The following is a 19617-nucleotide window of genomic DNA, read 5'->3' on the forward strand; positions in this document are numbered from 1 at the left end:
CTAAAATTTGTTAGACAGTGAGCAAAACTTGAGTTTGGAGTCTCATCTTACTCGCTCTTCCCTTCCTTCAGAAAGAATGACAACAATACGCCCATGCCGTTTGCGTCCAGTTCGGCCCATTCGCTGCACAAGACGAATCGGACTTTTTTGAGCATCAAAACAAATGATGAGATCTACTTCTCCAATATCCAAGCCTTCTTCTCCTACACATGTGGAGACCAATGTGTTGTAGCCGCCCTCCCGGAAATGCTTCACTACCTAAAGAAAAATGTAAACAAGTTTTAGCTTGATTCTGGTAGTTCTTAAGAAAAGAAATCCATGTAGCAAGGAAATACTATGAGATCAGTAGATATCGAAGAATTTGAAATATGCATGAGATACAGAGAACTGAGGATTGTGTACCTCTCAAGGTAGAGAAAGGTATTAAAAATGGCATTAAGGTATTCGGTGTATAAGACGCACCTTTCCACCCCTAAATGAGGGTGGAAATGTTGGTGCATCTTATACACCGAATACAACCATTTTTGGCCTCCCAAAACCCCGCCCCACATCCCATTTTTGTGAAAAATGGGCTGTTTTTCACCAAAATTGGGGTATTTTTGTCTTCCCTCATCCCCCCAGAATCACTCTGCAGGATTCAGCAGGGCTGGAGGAAGGGAAAATGCCCCAGTTTTGGTGAAAAACGGGGGATTTTTTGCCTTACCCCAGCCCTGCTGAAGTCTGCAGAGTGCTCCTGGGGGCCGGAGAAGACAATAACTTTTTTTTCTTACTTACCTCTTCGAAATCTTGGTGCGTCTTATGCACCGGTGCATGTTATAGTCTGAAAAATATGGTACATGGAACAATTGAGGGTGGTTTTGTAGATAATAACCCTATGTAAACAGACAAGGTCAGTTTAAATTGTTCCAACTTTTCAGTAAATTTAGGAGCCTTATCAATTACTATACTGCTCTACTACAAAACATTTTGATATCTACACAATGCATTAGTAATTGATAATAATCACAATCAAAGATCTAAAGGAAGGAAGAACAGATATAATGTACTTCTCTCATTCGATCTATGCAGCTTTCTTAATAAGTCAAAAGTAATTATACTGTTGGTATGTCATGTGAACTCTCTAACCCATTTCGAGACAGGGTAGATGGGCTAATTTTATCCCAAGAAGTCCCAAAATAAACTTAACTAACCCACAGTGGTGGAAGTGATGTGTCAGTGCCTGGAGGCTGTCAGGGTCTGGATGGGAGCGAGCAAGCTTGCACTCAATCCAGACAAGACCGAGTGGCTATTGATGTTGCCTCCCAAGGATAGTCCAGATATTCCATCCCTTAGCCTGGGGGGTGAAATCTTACACCCCTCAGAGAGGGTCCGCAACTTGGGTGTCCTCCTGGATTCGCAGCTGACGTTAGAACACCATCTGTCGGCTGTGACCAGGGGGGCTTTTGCCCAGGTTCGCCTGGTGCACCAGTTGCGGCCTACCTGGACAGGGAGGCACTTCGAATGGTCACTCATGCCCTCGTCACCTCAAGGCTTGATTACTGTAATGCCCTCTACATGGGGCTGCCCCTGAAAAGTGTTCGGAGACTACAGTTGGTCCAAAACGCAGCCACGCGAGCGATATCGGGTGTACCTAGATACACCCATGTTACACCTATCCTCTGCGAGTTGCACTGGTTTCCTATCGGTCTCCGAATGCGCTTCAAGGTGCTGGTCATCACCTTTAAAGCCCTACATGGCCTAGGACCTGGATATCTGAGAGGCCGCCTCCTGCAACATACCTCCCAACGGCCGATAAGATCTCACAGGTTGGGCCTTCTCCGGGTGCCGTTGCCCGGATAATGCCGGCTGGCGGCCCCTCGAGGGAGGGCCTTCTCTGTAGCTGCTCCGGCCCTGTGGAATGATCTACCCATAGAGATCCGGACCCTTCCCACTCTCTCGGCCTTCCGAAAAGCCACTAAAACCTGGCCATTCCGGCAGGCCTGGGGCTGTTGACTGCATGAACGAGGTCCAGCCCCACCTAGATGGAGTGTATGGTGCGTTGCTTTTAAATTTGTTCTCTCTTTTTCTATTTTTAACTCTTTGTTTTTAATCTTGTTTTTGTAAGCCGCCCGGAGTCCTACGGGATTGGGCGGCATATAAATTTATTAAATTACAAATTACAATTACAGTGAGAATGGCAGAAATCAGGCAGAAAATGTTGAGAGCGGATAGGCTCTCCTGATTCTCTAAGCTAAGAGGTCAAAGATGACTAGAGCACTATGTATTCCGCTTGGAGAGGGCTGCTGGAAAGACATAACAGTCATCTGGTTTCTTCTGTGGTGATGGAAGAACTTCAAAGGCCACTCCCTGATTTTTTGCATCCCTGGCACTTGGGAGCAAGACAAATTCTCAAGGAGCAGCAGATATATGAAACAAAGCTATGAAATTCTGCTTCTTATTACATCTTTATTTCTATAGGAAGAATAGCCAAGGTGGCGCAGTGGTTAAATGCAGCACTGCAGGCTACTGCTAGATCAGCAGGTCAGCGGTTCAAATCTCACCGGCTCAGGGTTGACTCAGCCTTCCATCCTTCCGAGGTGGGTAAAATGAGGACCCAGATTGTTGGGGGCAATATGCTGACTCTCTGTAAACCGCTTAGAGAGGCCTGAAAGGCCTATGAAGCGGTATATAAGTCTACTGCTATTGCTATTGCTATAACTACTTTTTGTATAAAACTAAGAGGGAACAAGTTATTATTTGAAAAAGGCAACAATATTACACATCTGAAAAACACTTGAGAGTTCCACAGCCAAATAATAATCACATGCTTATAACTATGAGCAGGGCAGTTTCTGAGTTTTATTCATTTCAAGTGAATTAAATTTGTATCATGTGATTACAGCAGTGAAATCAAATGTTACGCAGTACAGCATAATTTAAGAATCATTCCATAGGTATTGCTATATTACAAATCCATTTTCTTGGCATCAGAAATCTGTTTGGGATGATAATTTACAAATATACTAAGGATAACATTCGTTATACCATGTGGGGCAATTTGTATCCCTGCCTCCACCCAGTTCATTACCTCAAGCTGTTCCTTCTGTGTAAAACCCTTTGTGTTTTTGCCTGTAGAATGGCCTACAAAAGTCATGACTCTCACAAGAGGGTAGTGATAGTTAAGCATCTCTGCAATTTCCTGAACACTGTCACGGAAGGAGGAGAAGATCATCACTCTGGTATCTGTCGGTGTGACTTCAGATGTAGTCTGATCTATGCAATAGAGAAAGCAAACCAATAAACTACACCTTGATGAATGCATAGAGAAATTTGATACAAATTGCAGGCTCTCCAGTGAATCAATTTCACTGACCAGCATCCTAATCAAGACTAAGCATCAGGCTGGTAAAATGGAACTAGTAAAGTTTTTAAAAGTATAAAAACAAAGAACATTTATTTTTAAACGATAAATTGTGTCGGACTGAAAGCTGCATATACTGGTACACCAAATATTAACCAGAGTGTTTTAAATAAGGACAGTATAAAATGAATGGCAAAATATTAAAGAGCAAATAATCCATAATCTTAAATTTCAAAGTAGAAAATATCAAGGTATAGAATATAAACCCAACAAGGAATTTCCTGCGTAAAATTGAATCAGTGTTTTGAACAATACTATTTGATTACTTGTAGCTTTTTCATTAGCAGCCAAGTTAAATCCTTGTTCTGACCACCCCCACCCTCCAGCCTGCGCGTAACGCAGACACAGGCTTGGCTATTTGCCACTCTTTAATCACAGGAATTACAACTCCGTTGGCTGAAAGCCCAGACAACACTCTCATGCAACAAGGGTTGCCTGCAACCCAAACCAAACAGAACGGAAATACAAAACAGACCAGACAAGAGTTCCTCAAGTCTGTTACGAACAGTTGTGTCTTGCAAAAGGACGCCTCCCAATTTCTCACTTATATACTCTCTTGGGAGGGGCCAAGCCACAACCACCTGGGCTTGATTATCTCTTATGAGTCTGCCTCCGTAGCTGCTGCTTCCGTTTCTCCGCCATTCTTTGCCTGACGTCAGGAACAAACTGCCTTGAGTCCTCCCCACTGCTCCATGACTCAGGCACCTCCTGGTGGCCAACCAGCCTCTCTGGTCCCTGCTCTGAGTATGAACCCTGCCCAGGATCCTCCACATCTTCCATAGCAGACTCATAGGGGTCCTCGCTATTCGAGTCCATCAGCAGTTCAAATGGATCCTGCTGGGCCACAACAATCCTATACATACCTTGAGGTTTTCTCCAGGATCTGAAATGCTGTAGAACAACATCTTCTAATTTCTTTAATTTGGGATGGCTATAAATGAAAGTTTTCAACTTTTTGGTTCCTGCAAACCCAAAATTTTTAATTTTAGATATAAAAATCCAGACAGCTTTTAACTTTTTTTTTTTTTTAAAAAAAATCTTTTCTGTGAAAAGTTATCCTTCAAAATATAATATAATTGTCTCCTTAATCCTATCAAGAGAAAATCCTGTAAAATTACCAGTTAGCTGAGAGATTGTCTTTTTCCAAGAGTCTCTACCCATCCAATTCAATACAGCAGATTGGGCATGCCGCAAATCCCTCCCCCTCCCCCAGTCAAAGACTGCCAAATGGCGGGAACTACAAGATGGGACTACTCTGCTAAAGTCCCTGTGACGGAATATGTTAAGGCCCTGTTTCTTGGGTTAACTGTTAGCTGATTAACTATCTTTGTAGCTGTATGTCTTTTCTGAATGTTTTTACTATTTTATTGTTCTTAATTGTTTTATAATTTTATAACTGTTGTATGTATTTTATCTAGCCAGCTAGATAACTCTGAGGCAGTCACATTCTCTCAGCCCTAGGAAGAAAGCAATGATCACTGGTGGGGGAAGAGGAGAAATTTGTTAAAATAAGAGCGATGTCAAATTTAAAACAAAACTGAGATACCTTTTAATATCTGAAAAAAATAGTATACCCTTAAGCCACAATATTCATACTACATAAAGACAGCCTTCACTAGGAATATCCATGGGTATTTTAAACATATCCTTCAATCCTTAGTAGAGTCACTTGCCATGCTGAACAAACAGCACTGCTGTATTTTGAGTAGATAAATTGCCAACCTAGTTCATTGATGTTGCCATTTGATGAAGTTGAATCCAAAAACATGTTTTCAAGCTGGCTGTATAGCATCATGAATTCCACATTACGCCCAAGTTCATTTTTTGCTCGAGTCATTCCTTAGAAAGAAAAGTAGTTGAATGTAAAAACATTAAATTTTAGATCTCTAACTTACATAAACTGCACATCAAGATAGACAGTTTTGTAGTGTGCAGTGAAAATTAATAGTAAAAAAAAAACCCCACAGATAAGTGCCCTGGTTAATGACTGCAATAAGTCTTGTCTCTCAGACATAGATAAAGAATAATGCAGCATTACAACAACATAATTCAGTTAGAAAGGACATTAAAGATATTTTAAATCAAACTGCCATTGATGTAGCTACTCCACTACTATAGTTTCCCTAACAGGTTTCCATCCTCTTTTTGCCTGAATTCCTGTAATGAAGGATAGCCTCATCCCAGCTCCCTACTGGCAATTATTCTCCCATGACCGTGATGGGGAACCTATGCCACCCGTGCATGTGCACGACATGCCCCCGCTTTTGACACGCCATGGCAAAAAGGTTAGCCATCACTATCCTATGAAGTAACCAGTATTATGATGAAGTTTTAATTCAAAAATTTGAAAATGACTGTCAAAAAAAAAAGGTGCTTTTTCAAGAGGTAACTGGACTTTCTGGTTTTTCTTTAAAGATGTTTTGCTTCTCATCCAAGAAGCTTCTTCAGCTCTGAGAATCTCCATAAACAGACAGACAGACAGACAGACAGACAGACAGACAGAGACAGATACACACACACAACACATGCAAATACATTTTTAGGCAATAGAATAAAATATATTCTATACAGAAAAAATATGCAGAAAACATCTATCTTGGATGGACTTAGGTGAACCCAGTTAAAGAAAATAGTAAGTTTGTGTTGGATGGACGCATTCCTCATATTCATGATGTGTGTCTATCCTTGTCTCTTTATTTAATGCTAGGTAACAATTCTATTTTCATTATTTTCATTATAGCTAACAATTCTATCTACTATCAAAAATAAAAATCTCTGGAATGAACAATTATAGAAAAGTCAAGATATGAGACCCAGACAAAAGACTTGAAATATAGACCTTTTTATGCTAATTCTATCTTATTCAGCCTTACATTAAAAAGTACTTGGGAAAGCGTAAATATTAATTTTATTTACTGAATTTCAATTTCCTCAAGACCATCGGTCTTAGATCAGCTGGCAGGTATGGTTCAAGTCAGCTAAAAAGCAGTACTTTCTATTTTGTCTCAGCTTTTTATACCCAAAGACAATCAATGGTGCTTCTGCCAGAATGGATGAATTGTATGTTTTTCCTCTCTGGTAAGAACCAATTGAAAAAACTGAAATTATTGTCAATATATGGATCGTCTACATTACTACATGCCAATTTTTTCTCTTAAAAACATTTTGATTTTTGTAGTGTTACACTATTTTCCAAACTAAACAGATTTCATTCTGCCATTTTTAATAATGATAAACATATAAATGGAAGAACTTTCTGACATCTTTAGAAGCATTACAATATATAAATGTATTTCAAGTTAATTTATGAATTAGGAAATGTGAAAACAATGCTTTATTCCCACATCTTCCACATGTCTAAATACATTTTATTTCCAATCAGTTCAATTTATTGCAGTTGTAGAATGGGAGTATAACCAGAGATTCCTAATATTTCTTTAGAATACTTTAATAGATGTGAATAATACATCTAAATCCCCATGATTAAGTTGAAATGGGAGTAAAAACAGATTCCTTACCTTTTGATCCATCCATAATTCCACGTAAGAAGGCATGTAATGATCTCATTCCCATTTGCAGTAACAGTTCGTAACCATGATATAAACTAATGCAAAGAGCAAAATCTCCTTCTATTGCACCTTGCTGCATTCGCTGGGGAAGAAGATATTTCTGATTTCAGCAAGAAAATTATAGTTATACAGATTCATTTGTAACAGCAATTTTACAGTGATTCTACCTACAATTTAAGTAAATAATAAAGTAAAATAGACTTCCACCTGGGTTACTATCTAAGCACTTTTTATTCCATTTCAAGTTTACTGGGGGGAAAAAATCAGATCCTTTGAAAGCTAAAGCCTGGATTAGATTTCTCTGTCATTGCACATCAGGGAACATATTTTTCTGTTGTTCGGAGACAATTGTATAACTGTTGCATTTATACATCTGCAAATGTTCGTTCTGACCAGGGGGCTTAAAACGCTACATAAATGGGATAGAAAACTGTAGTGAGAAAAATTCCATTTTTGAGACAAATAGCGCAAGAATCTGAATGTATTCCAATAAACGGATAAAGCCTTTATCTAAAGTCCACAAAAATATATAAACATTCCACTGGGCGGCCTTTTAAAAGAGTAGAAGACAGCACTACATTGCCTTTTTCTTAAAGGCAGCATGGGCACCTCTTTTTCTTAAGACATTGCAGAGTCAGATAAGGAATTCTGTAAGCCAATGGAGATCCAGAAAAAAAGTATATTAAATCAGTGTTGCCCAAACTTTCTGGCTCAGACAACCAGCGGAGGCAGCAGTGAGGGGATGGTTTCACATGTGTGCACTTTCACAAATCCAGCTTTGCATGTGCGCACACTCCCCTGCCACTTCCACGGCACAGTTGCAAACACGCCACGGCCCGGGGTTGGGGACCCCTGCATTAAAGGACATCGGAGGTGGAAGTGCAATTAGAACTTTGGTTTTCATTTTATGGGAAATGATTTGCTGTTATTTTGTGCTAACTCTGTGCATGCACATCGGTGCTGCTGGCTAAAGGAATAAAACCTGGACATCGTTTTAGGCCTTGTTTTCTCCTTTTCAACTCCCATTTTAGTACTTTGATTTTAGCATTCATGATAAACAACTTGGATTCTTACTGAAACAGCAGTTTTAATTCTGAAAAGATTTTAATCTAAACTAATCTAATCTAATTTCTCCCTACTTGATTAGGTACCAAAAGGGAGGAAAGCAGGAAAAAAAAAACATCACTTTATCTATTCTTGAATGCCACTGTGAAAAAGTGCCAGGTGCATCTGCTTTCCTGAAAAGGCTCTGCAAACAGCAAAGGAGGCTGTAGTAACAATTTTGAGAAAAGGTTGAGACCTCCCCACCCCCATGGGAAACAGAGGGACCAGTCCATCCATCACATTCCAGTTGTGCATTTAAATATGACCAATTACAAATCTGATTATACAGAAAAAAACCCAAATGATATACTTCTTGAGAACATGTACCTCAAAACGTGAAGCAGGGTTTTTCCTAAATTGATCTCGTGCTAGAATTATCTGATACTTTGTGAGAGAAGGTATTTCATGTCGTGGTAACACCTGGAGTCTAGTTAGCCGACTAGTAAAAATTTCCAAAACCTGAACATAAAACAGAAGACACAATTTTTGGAATGTCACAAGTGGTTCTGCATAGCATAGAGAAACAATTCTCAGTATAAGCTATCTCGCAGCAGGTTGAACCAAGTAGAGCTCAAGGCTTTGAAGCAAGAAGTGATTTAATCTCTTACATTTTACTTGTTGAAAAATCAGAAAAACAAGGCAGCTTCCTGCATTTCTGCATGACCCCAGACGGTCATTCAGCAACTTTCTCAGAACAAAGGAACAATATTTTTCGATATGTTAATGGTGGGGCAGTGACATGAGAGCAAGAGAGTGATACATTTGAGGCAGTGTTAAGCCCCTGGAAGACAAACTATTAGCATTTTCAATTTGTCACCATTTATTGCCTGAAATTACACTTACAAAATTCAGGCATTTTGTCACTGAATTCTGATGGCACAAGTGGGGAGAGTGGGTATGTTAAAGACTGCATTCAACCTGCAATTAAATGTTATGCATCCTGAAATCCATGAGTCCTTCTGCTTTAAGAAAAGTCAAGGTTTCATTTGATGCAGCTATTACTTCTTTAAAATCTACACACTGCACATAAAAACGTCTACCCACTCCATTCTAGTAAATAGGATAAATTCATGAATTTAGATACCTTAGGATTTCTAAACAATAATTGGATTCAATCTCTTTTTTGGGAGAAGGAGAAGTATTAGTTAAGGTCTTAGGTAATAGTTCTGCTTCTGTGTGCTCCCAGTCATGGAAATGAAAGAAGAACCACATATGAAATTGAAAAGAAAATTATAAGGTATCAGAATGGTGTAGATTGTCTACCTTCCATTTAAAGTTATCCATTGAGGATAATCCTCAATTTATGACCACAGTTGAGACAGAAATTTCCATTGCTAAGCAATGTAAAGCGAGATCTCACATGACCACATTGCTTAATAATCCCAATCCTGGCACTCCTGGTTACTATCATAACTCCAGATGTGTGGGACGTTAAGCGGAGGGAGGAGTGCCAGAGAGAGATGGGAGGCCTGGCACAGTCTGCATGAGAGATGAGGGACAGTGTAGCGAAACACGGAGATATTAGGGAAAGAATATTGCTGCAGGTCAGGGGATTCTTGGGCACTGTGGATCTAAGGCTGCAAGAAACCTTGGCAATGAAGCATAACTCTACGGCCAGCCTTGGAAAGGACTTGGCCAATTCTCAGCTCAGTACAGCCCAGCCCAGCCACATTGTGACGCCCAGCTGACCTTTGCCATTTTCCTGCTCCCTACTGACAAGTTATGTCTAACCTGACCATGATGGAATAAAACATAGGACCTCCCACCCCACCCCCCCAAAATCTCCAACCCAATAATCAAGGCTCACTGCAGAAATCATTTATCCAGGATACACAGTGTTGAGCTTCAAAATTTACTGATAGTAGTCATTAAACCCTGAAGCTCAATACTTCCCATCACATGGCCACTATAAAAATCTACACCATTATTTTGACATAAACCTACAAAGCCATAAATAAAAAGGACCCAATTATTTGAAAAGATGCCTCCAACATTACTTAAGCCATAGGATAAGACTGGTAGAAAAGTCCTGTTGTTACCCCAGAGGTGGTCATGACTCATTGTATGCTGACCTGGAGTAAGACTTTCTCCTTGGCAAAGTCCGAGTTATACAATTCTCTACTGAGAATACAACTTGTTCCCTATCTCATTTTAATCTTTGTTGGACCAGCTTGTTTTTCCAGACACTTGCATGTTAACAACTATCCTAGGACAACACTTTTGATTTAATTCTTTACAACTGTTCTACTCCTTGTACAATTGTTTCATTTTATAGGAGTTCACTTTTTATTTCCTCTCCTCAAACTTTTTTCACGGAAGGATGTTTTTAATATTTTGTGTACCATTCTGGGCTCCTTTAGGACAAATAGTGGTATAAAAAGAAAGCAATTAGCCCTGTAATAATCAAACAGCAATTAAATGCATTAACCAAAACCAAGACTATAACTACAGAAGACAGTAAATCTGGCCTCTAATATAATGCATCGTTACCTTCTAAAATCAATTATTATTTTTTGAGACTAATGCTAAAGATTTGCTCATTACAAACATTTATAAAGCAATCATAATTACAGCTCATTGTAATGTGATCTTCACAGGGCCAACTAGAAAATGAAACTACAAGATCTCCAAATATCCCTTCTAAGTTCAACATCTAGTTAATTACAAAACTGTCCAACGCCAGTCTCTGAATTCTTCCAAGAATAAACCACAACCTTTGATCAGACATGCTAGAGTGATTTTAATGAGAAACTGCAGGAAAATGCAAACCCAATCAAGATAATTCACCAACTGTTAAGCATTCTATTGTCAATCTGGTTTAATTACATATGTCACTGTTCGAAGTTTTAAACTACTGAAAAAATAAGTTCAGAAACACACCAGTAAATTCAGTGTTTTTATTTAACAGGCTCAATGAGAAGAATCCCCTTAGCAAAATGAAAAATAAATTTAATTATTAACTTGCATTTCAAGTTGAAGGACTCAGGCTGGAATTAGGAAAGTTTGTTGAAGGAATTGCTGAGATAGAAAGTTGCAGCTACATGAGTGTAACAAATGGTGAGACACTATTGCCTAACAACAAGAATGCTACAAGTCAGAAGGATACGGTAGAAAAATGCTACCTAAGGCACCTCTACTTTATTATAATAGTAAAAGACACACCCCTTTTGATAAGAAAGCTTATTAATATTAACATGTGATGTATGAAGAAAGAGCGTAAAGCAGAAGAAACGAATCAAAAGAAACATGTGCAAAGGAACCAATGATTTATTCTTAGGGTGTTAATTTTTTTAATCATAGCTGTATAAATTTTGCATTTATGCATGGTTCTGGGTCTTGGCTCCTTTAGCTGCTGAGACCCTTTTGCTGGAGTACTCCAATAAAACATGTCATTCCTTGTGTCTAGTGGTCTTTATTGGCTGTTGTACCCATTTTGGGTACAACAAAGTGTTGACTAAATTTCACCTAATTCTTACATGTTGATTACTACCTTCATTTTCATAAACTCACCCGTATGTAAGCACTCTGAATTTCAGTCAATTCTTTCCCAAGTGGGACAACACATTTTTCAATTCGCCGCTCATGAGAATAAGGCTGAATATCAGGAGAATCTTCAGAACAAAGTTCTATGTGAGAAATTAACAGGTTGGTAATAACTTGCTGTACAGCCTGTTAAAAAAAGTTGCAAATAAAATTATGTGCTGCATCTCGGTTAGGCTCATGTTAGCATAATAAAAATAAGATATATTTGGACACAGAGTTTCAGAGTTAAAGTCTTTCAGATCCTTTACTAATCTTCACAATCTGTAAATATTATAGACAAAAAAGAGGGAAATAAGGAAAAAATCAAGTTGTCCTACCTGTGGGGTTTGCACCACACATATTAAGATGCTAACACCTATTTATCCACCACAGAATTGTCTATGTAAGGCTGGCTGTGCATGTATAATTTTTAAATTTTAAAAAATGTTGGGATAATCTTGTGAGTGCATTTCTTTTAAGTTAATTTTAAAAGGTTTTCCCTCAACACTGGTTAAAAAAAAATACCCCAAACATAAAACACTACACTTCACTTCACAATGTACCTATAGAAGATCCCAATAGCTTCCAATATTTTATTAATAGTACCTATTAAGGAGTAGCTTTAGGCCCTTCGCTCCTGTCAGTTTAAACTGTCAGCTGATAAAGAAACTGAATAAGAAGGAAAACAACTTTGGAGAACTGAGATGTGCATTCAAGTATAGCAATAGTTTTAAAAATCAACAGAGATAATGTATACCGTAATTATTAAAAAATCTACTTCCCTCAAGGAAAAGAATTGACTCACCTTTGCATCACTGCCAGGAGTTGCACTTAGAGCCAAGACTCGAAACTCTTTAGTGTATTTGCATAATTCTTTCACAACCTGAAGGGAGAATAACTTTCATCACCACTAAGTTTATTCTAATATATCCAAAATAATTCTGATAAAATGCAAAATCTGAACAAAGCAAATTCTGAGTCCCAAATTAGTAGCATCTAACAGAAAATAAAAAAAATCAGTTTCTGTAAAATAAATGTATATCTTGCTGAGGTGTAAGCCTGTATTTGTAAACTTATGCTATGTGATAAAATCCATAGACAATATTTATTTTCTGGTTAAGAATTTAAATAGACGGAGTCCCCAGCACCATGAAAATGCACTGCTGAAACTAAACTGTAAAATGGCCAGCTTTCAGTGGGGCATATTTTTGCAGTTATAAAAACCCCAAAAGGTGGAATGTTTGAATTATAAACTTTAACTTAAACATTCCACTTTTGGGGGGAATTCCTATTCTAACTTCCACTGTTATTGGTATTGCCATAAATCAGAGTTTAAATGATGAGATAGATAGCATATCTTCTATCAAAATAGCTGTTAATTTCTCTTTTTCCTTTTATTGCCCTAGGGTCAAATACTTGTTCTAAAAAAATCTTCATTTTCTTTGCTAATATTCTTACTCAAATTATATTATTTATATGATGCCTCTTCTGCTATGTTGATGTGCAGAAAAAAAGTAGAAAAAGATTAATACCACATCAAAAAGAATCTGGAATTAAAAATAAAATTGAAAAGAAATGCATACTTGGGCTCAATGGCTACAGGTAAAATCGATTTTAAGATTTACTACTTATAACCTATCCAAGATTTTCCATCTATAGGATGACATTTAGGAGCCACCTAGTGGCAAAAAATATCTTGTGCCTGTAGGATGAAAAGTGGAATTTTTCAACTCTCATTCTAAAATCCTTTTTCTTTTCTTTTTTAATAAAAAGTTTTTTTTTTATTTTTTAACATACATATAATCCAAAGTATACCATTACATCTTAACAAACTTTTTTTAAAAATATCCAATATTATGGTATATCAATTCCTCTTACCATCAAGCCACATCAACTTTCATTTGCTCTTCTGCTTTCCATATACCATATTATAGTCTGTTTTATCTTCAACCTTTCTCCTCTCCCTCTTTCCTCCTCCCTACCTCTTTTCTTCCCTCTGCCATCTCTCTCTTCTCTACTTCCCCTTACTCTCTCCCTCTCCTCTCCCCCTTTCCAAACCTTCCCTATATCCTTCTCTTTTCCTTCCTTCTACTTCCCTCTCTCCTGTCTCCTCTCTCTCTCTTTCCCTCCCTTCCACTGGTGTATTTCAGCATCTAAGCAAGCTCCATTTAATATTAGTGGCATTAATAATTATATTCCAGAAAATATTTTCTATATTGCTAATTTTACAAACCTTCTCCTTTTCAAAGTATACTTCTATATAGGTTCCATTTATCCACCCCACCCCCCCAAAACCCCTCTCTTTTTTTGGCCAAAGGGTGAGCCGAGTTCAGGTTTCCAGCTATCCTCATAATACTATTACATAGTTATACCTCATTAAGCACCCATATTTTTAAAGTCTCGTGTTACAACTTTACTTACCGTATATACTCGAGTATAAGCCGAGTTTTTCAGCCCACTTTTTGGGCTGAAAAAAGCCGCCTCGGCTTATACTCGAGTCTACAACTGGATCCGGCAGTGCTGTTGCCTGTTGGAGGAGGAGGAGGCGAACCAGCCTGCCATCGCCGGCCACCGCTAGCCCCGCCGCTCTTCCCGACCCCTTCCAAGCCCCACAGTCCAGCAGACAGAGCAGAAGCAGCTCCGGGGCTTCGCTGCTGCTCCCCGCATTTTCTGCACGGGGATCCCTTGGAGAGGGGATTCCAGCCTGCCATCGCCAGCCACCGCTAGCCCCGCCGCTCTTCCCACCCCCTTCCAAGCCCCACAGTCCAGCGGATGGAGCAGAAGCAGCTCCGGGGCTTCGCTGCTGCTCCCCGCATTTTCTGCACGGGGATCCCTTGGAGAGGGGATTCCAGCCTGCCATCGCCGGCCACCGCTAGCCCCGCCGCTCTTCCCACCCCCTTCCAAGCCCCACAGTCCAGCGGATGGAGCAGCGAAGCCCCGGAGCTGCTTCTGCTCCGTCCGCTGGACTGTGGGGCTTGGAAGGGGGCGGGAAAGAGCGGCGGGGCTGGCAGTGGCCGGCGATGGCAGGCTGGTTCGCCTCCTCCTCCTCCAACAGCACTGCCGGATATCCGCCCAACGCTGCGGGGGCGCCAGCGGGAGCTTTGGCGGCTTCACCTCAGCCGCAGCGCTGGGCAGCAAATGTGCTGGTGCTGTTGGAGGAGGAGGAGGCGGCGGCAGCAATAGCACCTGAGGACAGGACAAGAAGCAATGGAAACTTGTCAGAAGGAGACTCAAGCTGGAAATAAGGAGAAATCTGACAGTAAGAACAATTAAAATCCTAGGAAAATGTCCTTTCATGAAAAATTACTTTTTCAGTTAACTCTGCCTGGCATTAGTTGGGGGAACAGAAATATTAGTTGGCCAATTATAAAAGGGAGCACCAGAAAGAACTTAAAATATTTTTTAAGAGAGCTGGGTTTTTCATTTATATTATATGTATGAACAGAATTAACACAAATTGCAGATACCAATCAAACATAAAGAAAAAAAGGATGAAATAATGCTCATTTTTAAAAACTCAGTGAAAATAAAAACAATATACCAAGAAGGTGGCATACTGGTTGTGATTTGATCTCTTCGGGGGATCCCGGGGATCCCCTATACAAGTATTTTAATATTGCAGACTTGCAGTATTATAAGTCATACTGATATTATAGAACACTTTAATTAAGCGGGTCCCTTGAATAAACATAACTTTGAGTTTCAAATAACACTGATTTTTTATTTTTGAAATTTACCGTAGCTGCTGCATTTCCCACCCTAGGCTTATACTCGAGTCAATAACTTTTCCAGCTTTTTGGGGTAAAATTAGGTGCCTCGGCTTATATTCGGGTCGGCTTATACTCGAGTATATACGGTATGTATTGTTAGGCGTATTTCCAAGTTCCTCCTCCATTTTTTCCCCCTTCCCCCTGGTAACTTTTCCAATGAATACTTTTCTTATTTGTAATCCAATATAGTCATTTCACATTCCACCATTAATACATATCAACTGACCTACTAACCTTGTTCACCTTAGTTAATCTACATTTAATTCCCTTTTACTTACAATCCTTTCTATATCATACATACATATTACATTTCAATTTAACAGTTAATTGAAATACACAATAACGTATGCCTCACAAACATTCGCCACACTTTTAAAAATCCTATTTCTTGATGCGATCTTTTTCAATACATTCACTGAAGAGTTTATATCAAGGCTGTCAAACTCAAGGCCCATGGGCTGCATCCAGCCCTCAAGATGCTTAAATCTAGCCCTTGGCCGCCCTGGAAATACCAAAGGACCAGCCCAAGGGTCACAAGTGATGCCAAGAAGCCCCCGCCCAAGCACCCCAAGGTCAGACACAACCCTGATGTAGCCCTCAATGAAATCGAGTTTGACACCCCTGGTCTATATAAATATACAATTCTAAATCAGTTAAAAATAGCCTAATGAGATTGTAAAGTGCTCATCAACATTTGGAAGACCCTTTAACAATCTCTAGAGCAGCGGTTTCTTGGTCCAATTTCAAAATCCCTGTTTAGAAATTAGTTTAGAACTTATAGAAAGAGCTGTTTCTCTCCAACTTGCTGCTTGTGAGAGAAAAAAGTAAAAAGAAAGAATGAATGGCTACATCAATTTTTAGTTTGGACACACTCATTGTTAGCTCTAGACTAATATGTGCTCCCAACTAGATTGCTTTTTAAATAATAATCTATTCAAAGACAGAGTATAAGTTTGTACAATCCACACTACCTGACAATATGCATGATTTCCAAGAGCTTTATGGGCCTCATCAATAACCAGGCATTTAATTTCTGCTGCTGGACATGTGCCCCGAGAAAGATCATTTGCCATTATTTGAGGAGTGAGAAAGAAGACCCTTTTGGTGCGCCAGATTTCTTTCCGATCAACAATTTGGGTACCTCCTGGAGAAAAAGATAAGAAAAATGTGTATGTCTAAACATACATAACACAGCCATTTACTAGCAATTAATATGAGCTACATATTCTAGCAGAGTTTACATTGAATGCATTCTTATAAATTTAAAAATTAGCCTTCAGGTTTTTTCATTGCTAGCCAGAAAAACATTATAAGTGACAGAATTTCAGAATGATACCGGTAGTACTGTACTGAAAATAGAAAATTACTTGCATTTTGCATAAAGTACTGGTCAGCAATCATATTGTCAGAGATCAAATTGAGGAAATTCAGTTGAACTATTTTTTTCTTTAAAATCCACCAAATCAATTGAATTACAAATCACCAAATGATTGCACTAGCTTGGAAAACAGAAAGTACAATTCAAAGTCCCAGCAAGTCTGATTCATTGCAAGGTATCTGCTGTGCTTGGGTTCTAGAAGCCTACATATTCACAAACAGACACACACAGACACAGAAACACACATTTCATCTTGTAAAAAATTTACTCAAGATAATCAGGATTAAATCCTCTACCCATTTTAAGTATGCAGAGCAGTTCTTAAAATGGGATAATTACTCCCAAGGAAGTAATTTGAGCATATCTTGGAGTAATGGAGTAACAGAGACAGCCCTGCCAAAATACTTGAGTAAACAATAGTCAAATTTGTGGGAATAATTATATTTGAGACTAAGAAAAAGGATAATTGAATCAAACAATTTAAGAAATCCCACTCTGAAAGGATTTAATGGCTAGAATTAATCACATTTCTATTTTGGGTGGAAACAGACTTGGTGAAAGTCAAAAATTAGCACATAAGCAAGAATGCAAATAATCCATAAGGAAAAAACTAAGAAATACCGGTAACAACAGGTATCACAGCCTTTCCCCCTAAATTATGCAGCTTTGTTCAGAAGACTGGATTTTGCAAATAAATATCTAACACATGAAAATAAATTAACAAGGATCTAACTTGTGTTGCTCCTAAAAGTCACAACTGTTACTCAAATTTATTTTGTGTAGAGAAATACACACAGCACTTTTTGGTGTTTATTTTTAAAAACAAGACTGTTGAATAAGGTACAAGATAAACCCTACAATGAAACCATTAACCCAGTCATAGCTTAATATATATGGGATGCCAGCCACATCAACAGGAATCGGGCTGCTTGGAAGTGCTGGTGGTATCGATCCAACCAAAACAGGCACGTAAAAAGGATTGTTGGAAGAAAAATCCAAGCTGGGAGAAAGACGCCGGAAACCACATGGAGGCTGACTGGGGAAAAAAGTTCATTGATAAACAGAACCACACACATAGACAGCAAGCAGTTCTGGGTCAGCAGGTGGATTTTTATTCCATCAGAATATTTAAAAAATGTTTATTCTTTATAAATATTTTATATAATTTATATAATTTTACACCCTTTATACGTTACATAAATGACCTTTGCGATCATATCATAAGCAACTGCATTCTCTTCGCTGATGATGTAAAACTATTCAACACCACTGACAATGCTACTGCCCTATAAAGAGACCTTGACTATGTGTCAGAATGGTCAAACAATTGGTAACTCCAAATCTCAACCAACAAATGCTCTGTCTTACACATTGGCGAAAGACATCAGAACACCAAATACAAGCTGGGCGGACACCACCTCGTGGATGACCCTCACTCCGTCAAGGACCTGGGAGTACTCATTTCTAACGATCCAAGGGCCAGAGCCCACTGTAACAGCATTGCCAAAAAGGCATTAAGAGTTTTTAAGCTAATCTTGCAAAGCTTCTTCTCGGATAATATTCTATTTAAAGTAGGGCATACAAAACCTTTGCTAGACCAATTCTTGAATACAGTTCATCTGTCTGGAACCCGCAATACATATCAGACATTAATACAATTGAGAGAGTGCAGAGATATTTCAGAAGAATCCTCCACTCCTCTGCTCACAACAGAATACCCTACACCACCAGACTTGAAATTTAAAAAGAGATAAAAGAGATGTCTTATTCTGGAACTTCTTTTCAACTTCACAGTCTTACAGCTCTGCTCCCACCCCACTAGGGATCACACCCCACTTAGCTTCCCACGGATCAAAGACACTAAGTCGGCTCATGCGAAAACACTGAGCCACAGGCAGAGGGTGACCCACCCGTCATCTCGGCCATATGCGAAGCGGGGATGCCCAGGAGGCGGGCGCACGCCTCCCGTTGCTGAGCCACCAAAGGCTTGGTCGGGGCCAGGAAGAGGATCTTGCCGCCGGGGAACCACCGGTAGAAATTGTACATGACCACGGCGGCTACCAGTGTTTTGCCCAGCCCTGTCGGCAGGCAGAGCAGCGTGTTGGCCAGGAGCGCTTCCCACGACGCTCGGACCTGGTAGGCGCGCTCCTCCACGCAGCCGCCGGACGGAAACATCCACAGAGCGCCCGGCGCGCCGCCGATGAATCCCCGGGCAGCAGAAGCGCCTGACGGAGAGGTCCAGGAGGGGGAATCCGCTGCCTCGGCTTCTATGGCTGCAGCCAACAGCGCTGCCTCTTCTTCTTCCTCCTCCTCCTCCTTTTCCACCGCCGGCGCTGGAGTCGGCTGCGCTCCCCATGTTTGGAAGAGCGTGGCCTGCCGGCTTCTGCCTTTCATTTCAGCAGCGCCGCCGCCGATGCCCTCCCGCTGTTCTCCCGCAACTCCTCTCAATGGGCAGCGACGCCATCTTGAGGGCCGGCGAAAAACGCGCCAGTTCCGAGGAGGACCCTGATTGGCCCAGCCCAAGAAAGGCGGATCGGTCACGTGATCCATTATTCCGACTTTTTAAAAAAACACTAAAGAAGGCGAATAAACGTGTTGCAGGATCCAATCTGAGCCGGTCATCGGGTTGAGAGGTTTTCTTCTTTCTGGGAACTTCCAAAATTTCTGGTCCCGGTGACCGACCCAGATTGGATCCTTAACTTTTTTTAAAAAAATTGCTTCTTAGAGAAAGAGAGGTTCCGACAAAGGAGGGACCGATTCCCCCCCCCCCCCGTTCATTATTGAAGCGCCTGCAGACATGAAACTAAAATGCGATCTCTCTTTCAACGAGTCACTTGCAAGACTTTTTGAAAAAGAACTCTTAGGAATATGACA

General features: G+C 39.9%; 1 protein-coding gene across 1 annotated transcript in view; it reads right to left on the minus strand.

Moving 5' to 3' along the window:
* Positions 1-19201, minus strand: part of FANCM (FA complementation group M) — a 46448-nt gene extending 27247 nt beyond the window's left edge. Inside the window, exons 1-10 of the mRNA XM_032208612.1 lie at positions 18654-19201; positions 16337-16509; positions 12401-12478; positions 11584-11742; positions 8401-8532; positions 6919-7051; positions 5123-5239; positions 4264-4362; positions 3068-3252; positions 52-258 (exon numbers count right to left, since the gene is read on the minus strand). Of these exons, the coding sequence (XP_032064503.1) occupies positions 52-258; positions 3068-3252; positions 4264-4362; positions 5123-5239; positions 6919-7051; positions 8401-8532; positions 11584-11742; positions 12401-12478; positions 16337-16509; positions 18654-19137 (1767 nt within the window). The 5' untranslated portion in view covers positions 19138-19201. The remainder of the gene's footprint in view (positions 1-51; positions 259-3067; positions 3253-4263; positions 4363-5122; positions 5240-6918; positions 7052-8400; positions 8533-11583; positions 11743-12400; positions 12479-16336; positions 16510-18653) is intronic.
* Positions 19202-19617: the final 416 nt, after the last annotated feature.

The sequence above is a fragment of the Thamnophis elegans genome, chromosome 1, assembly GCF_009769535.1.
Source record: "Thamnophis elegans isolate rThaEle1 chromosome 1, rThaEle1.pri, whole genome shotgun sequence".
In the NCBI taxonomy this organism is placed as follows: domain Eukaryota; kingdom Metazoa; phylum Chordata; class Lepidosauria; order Squamata; family Colubridae; genus Thamnophis; species Thamnophis elegans.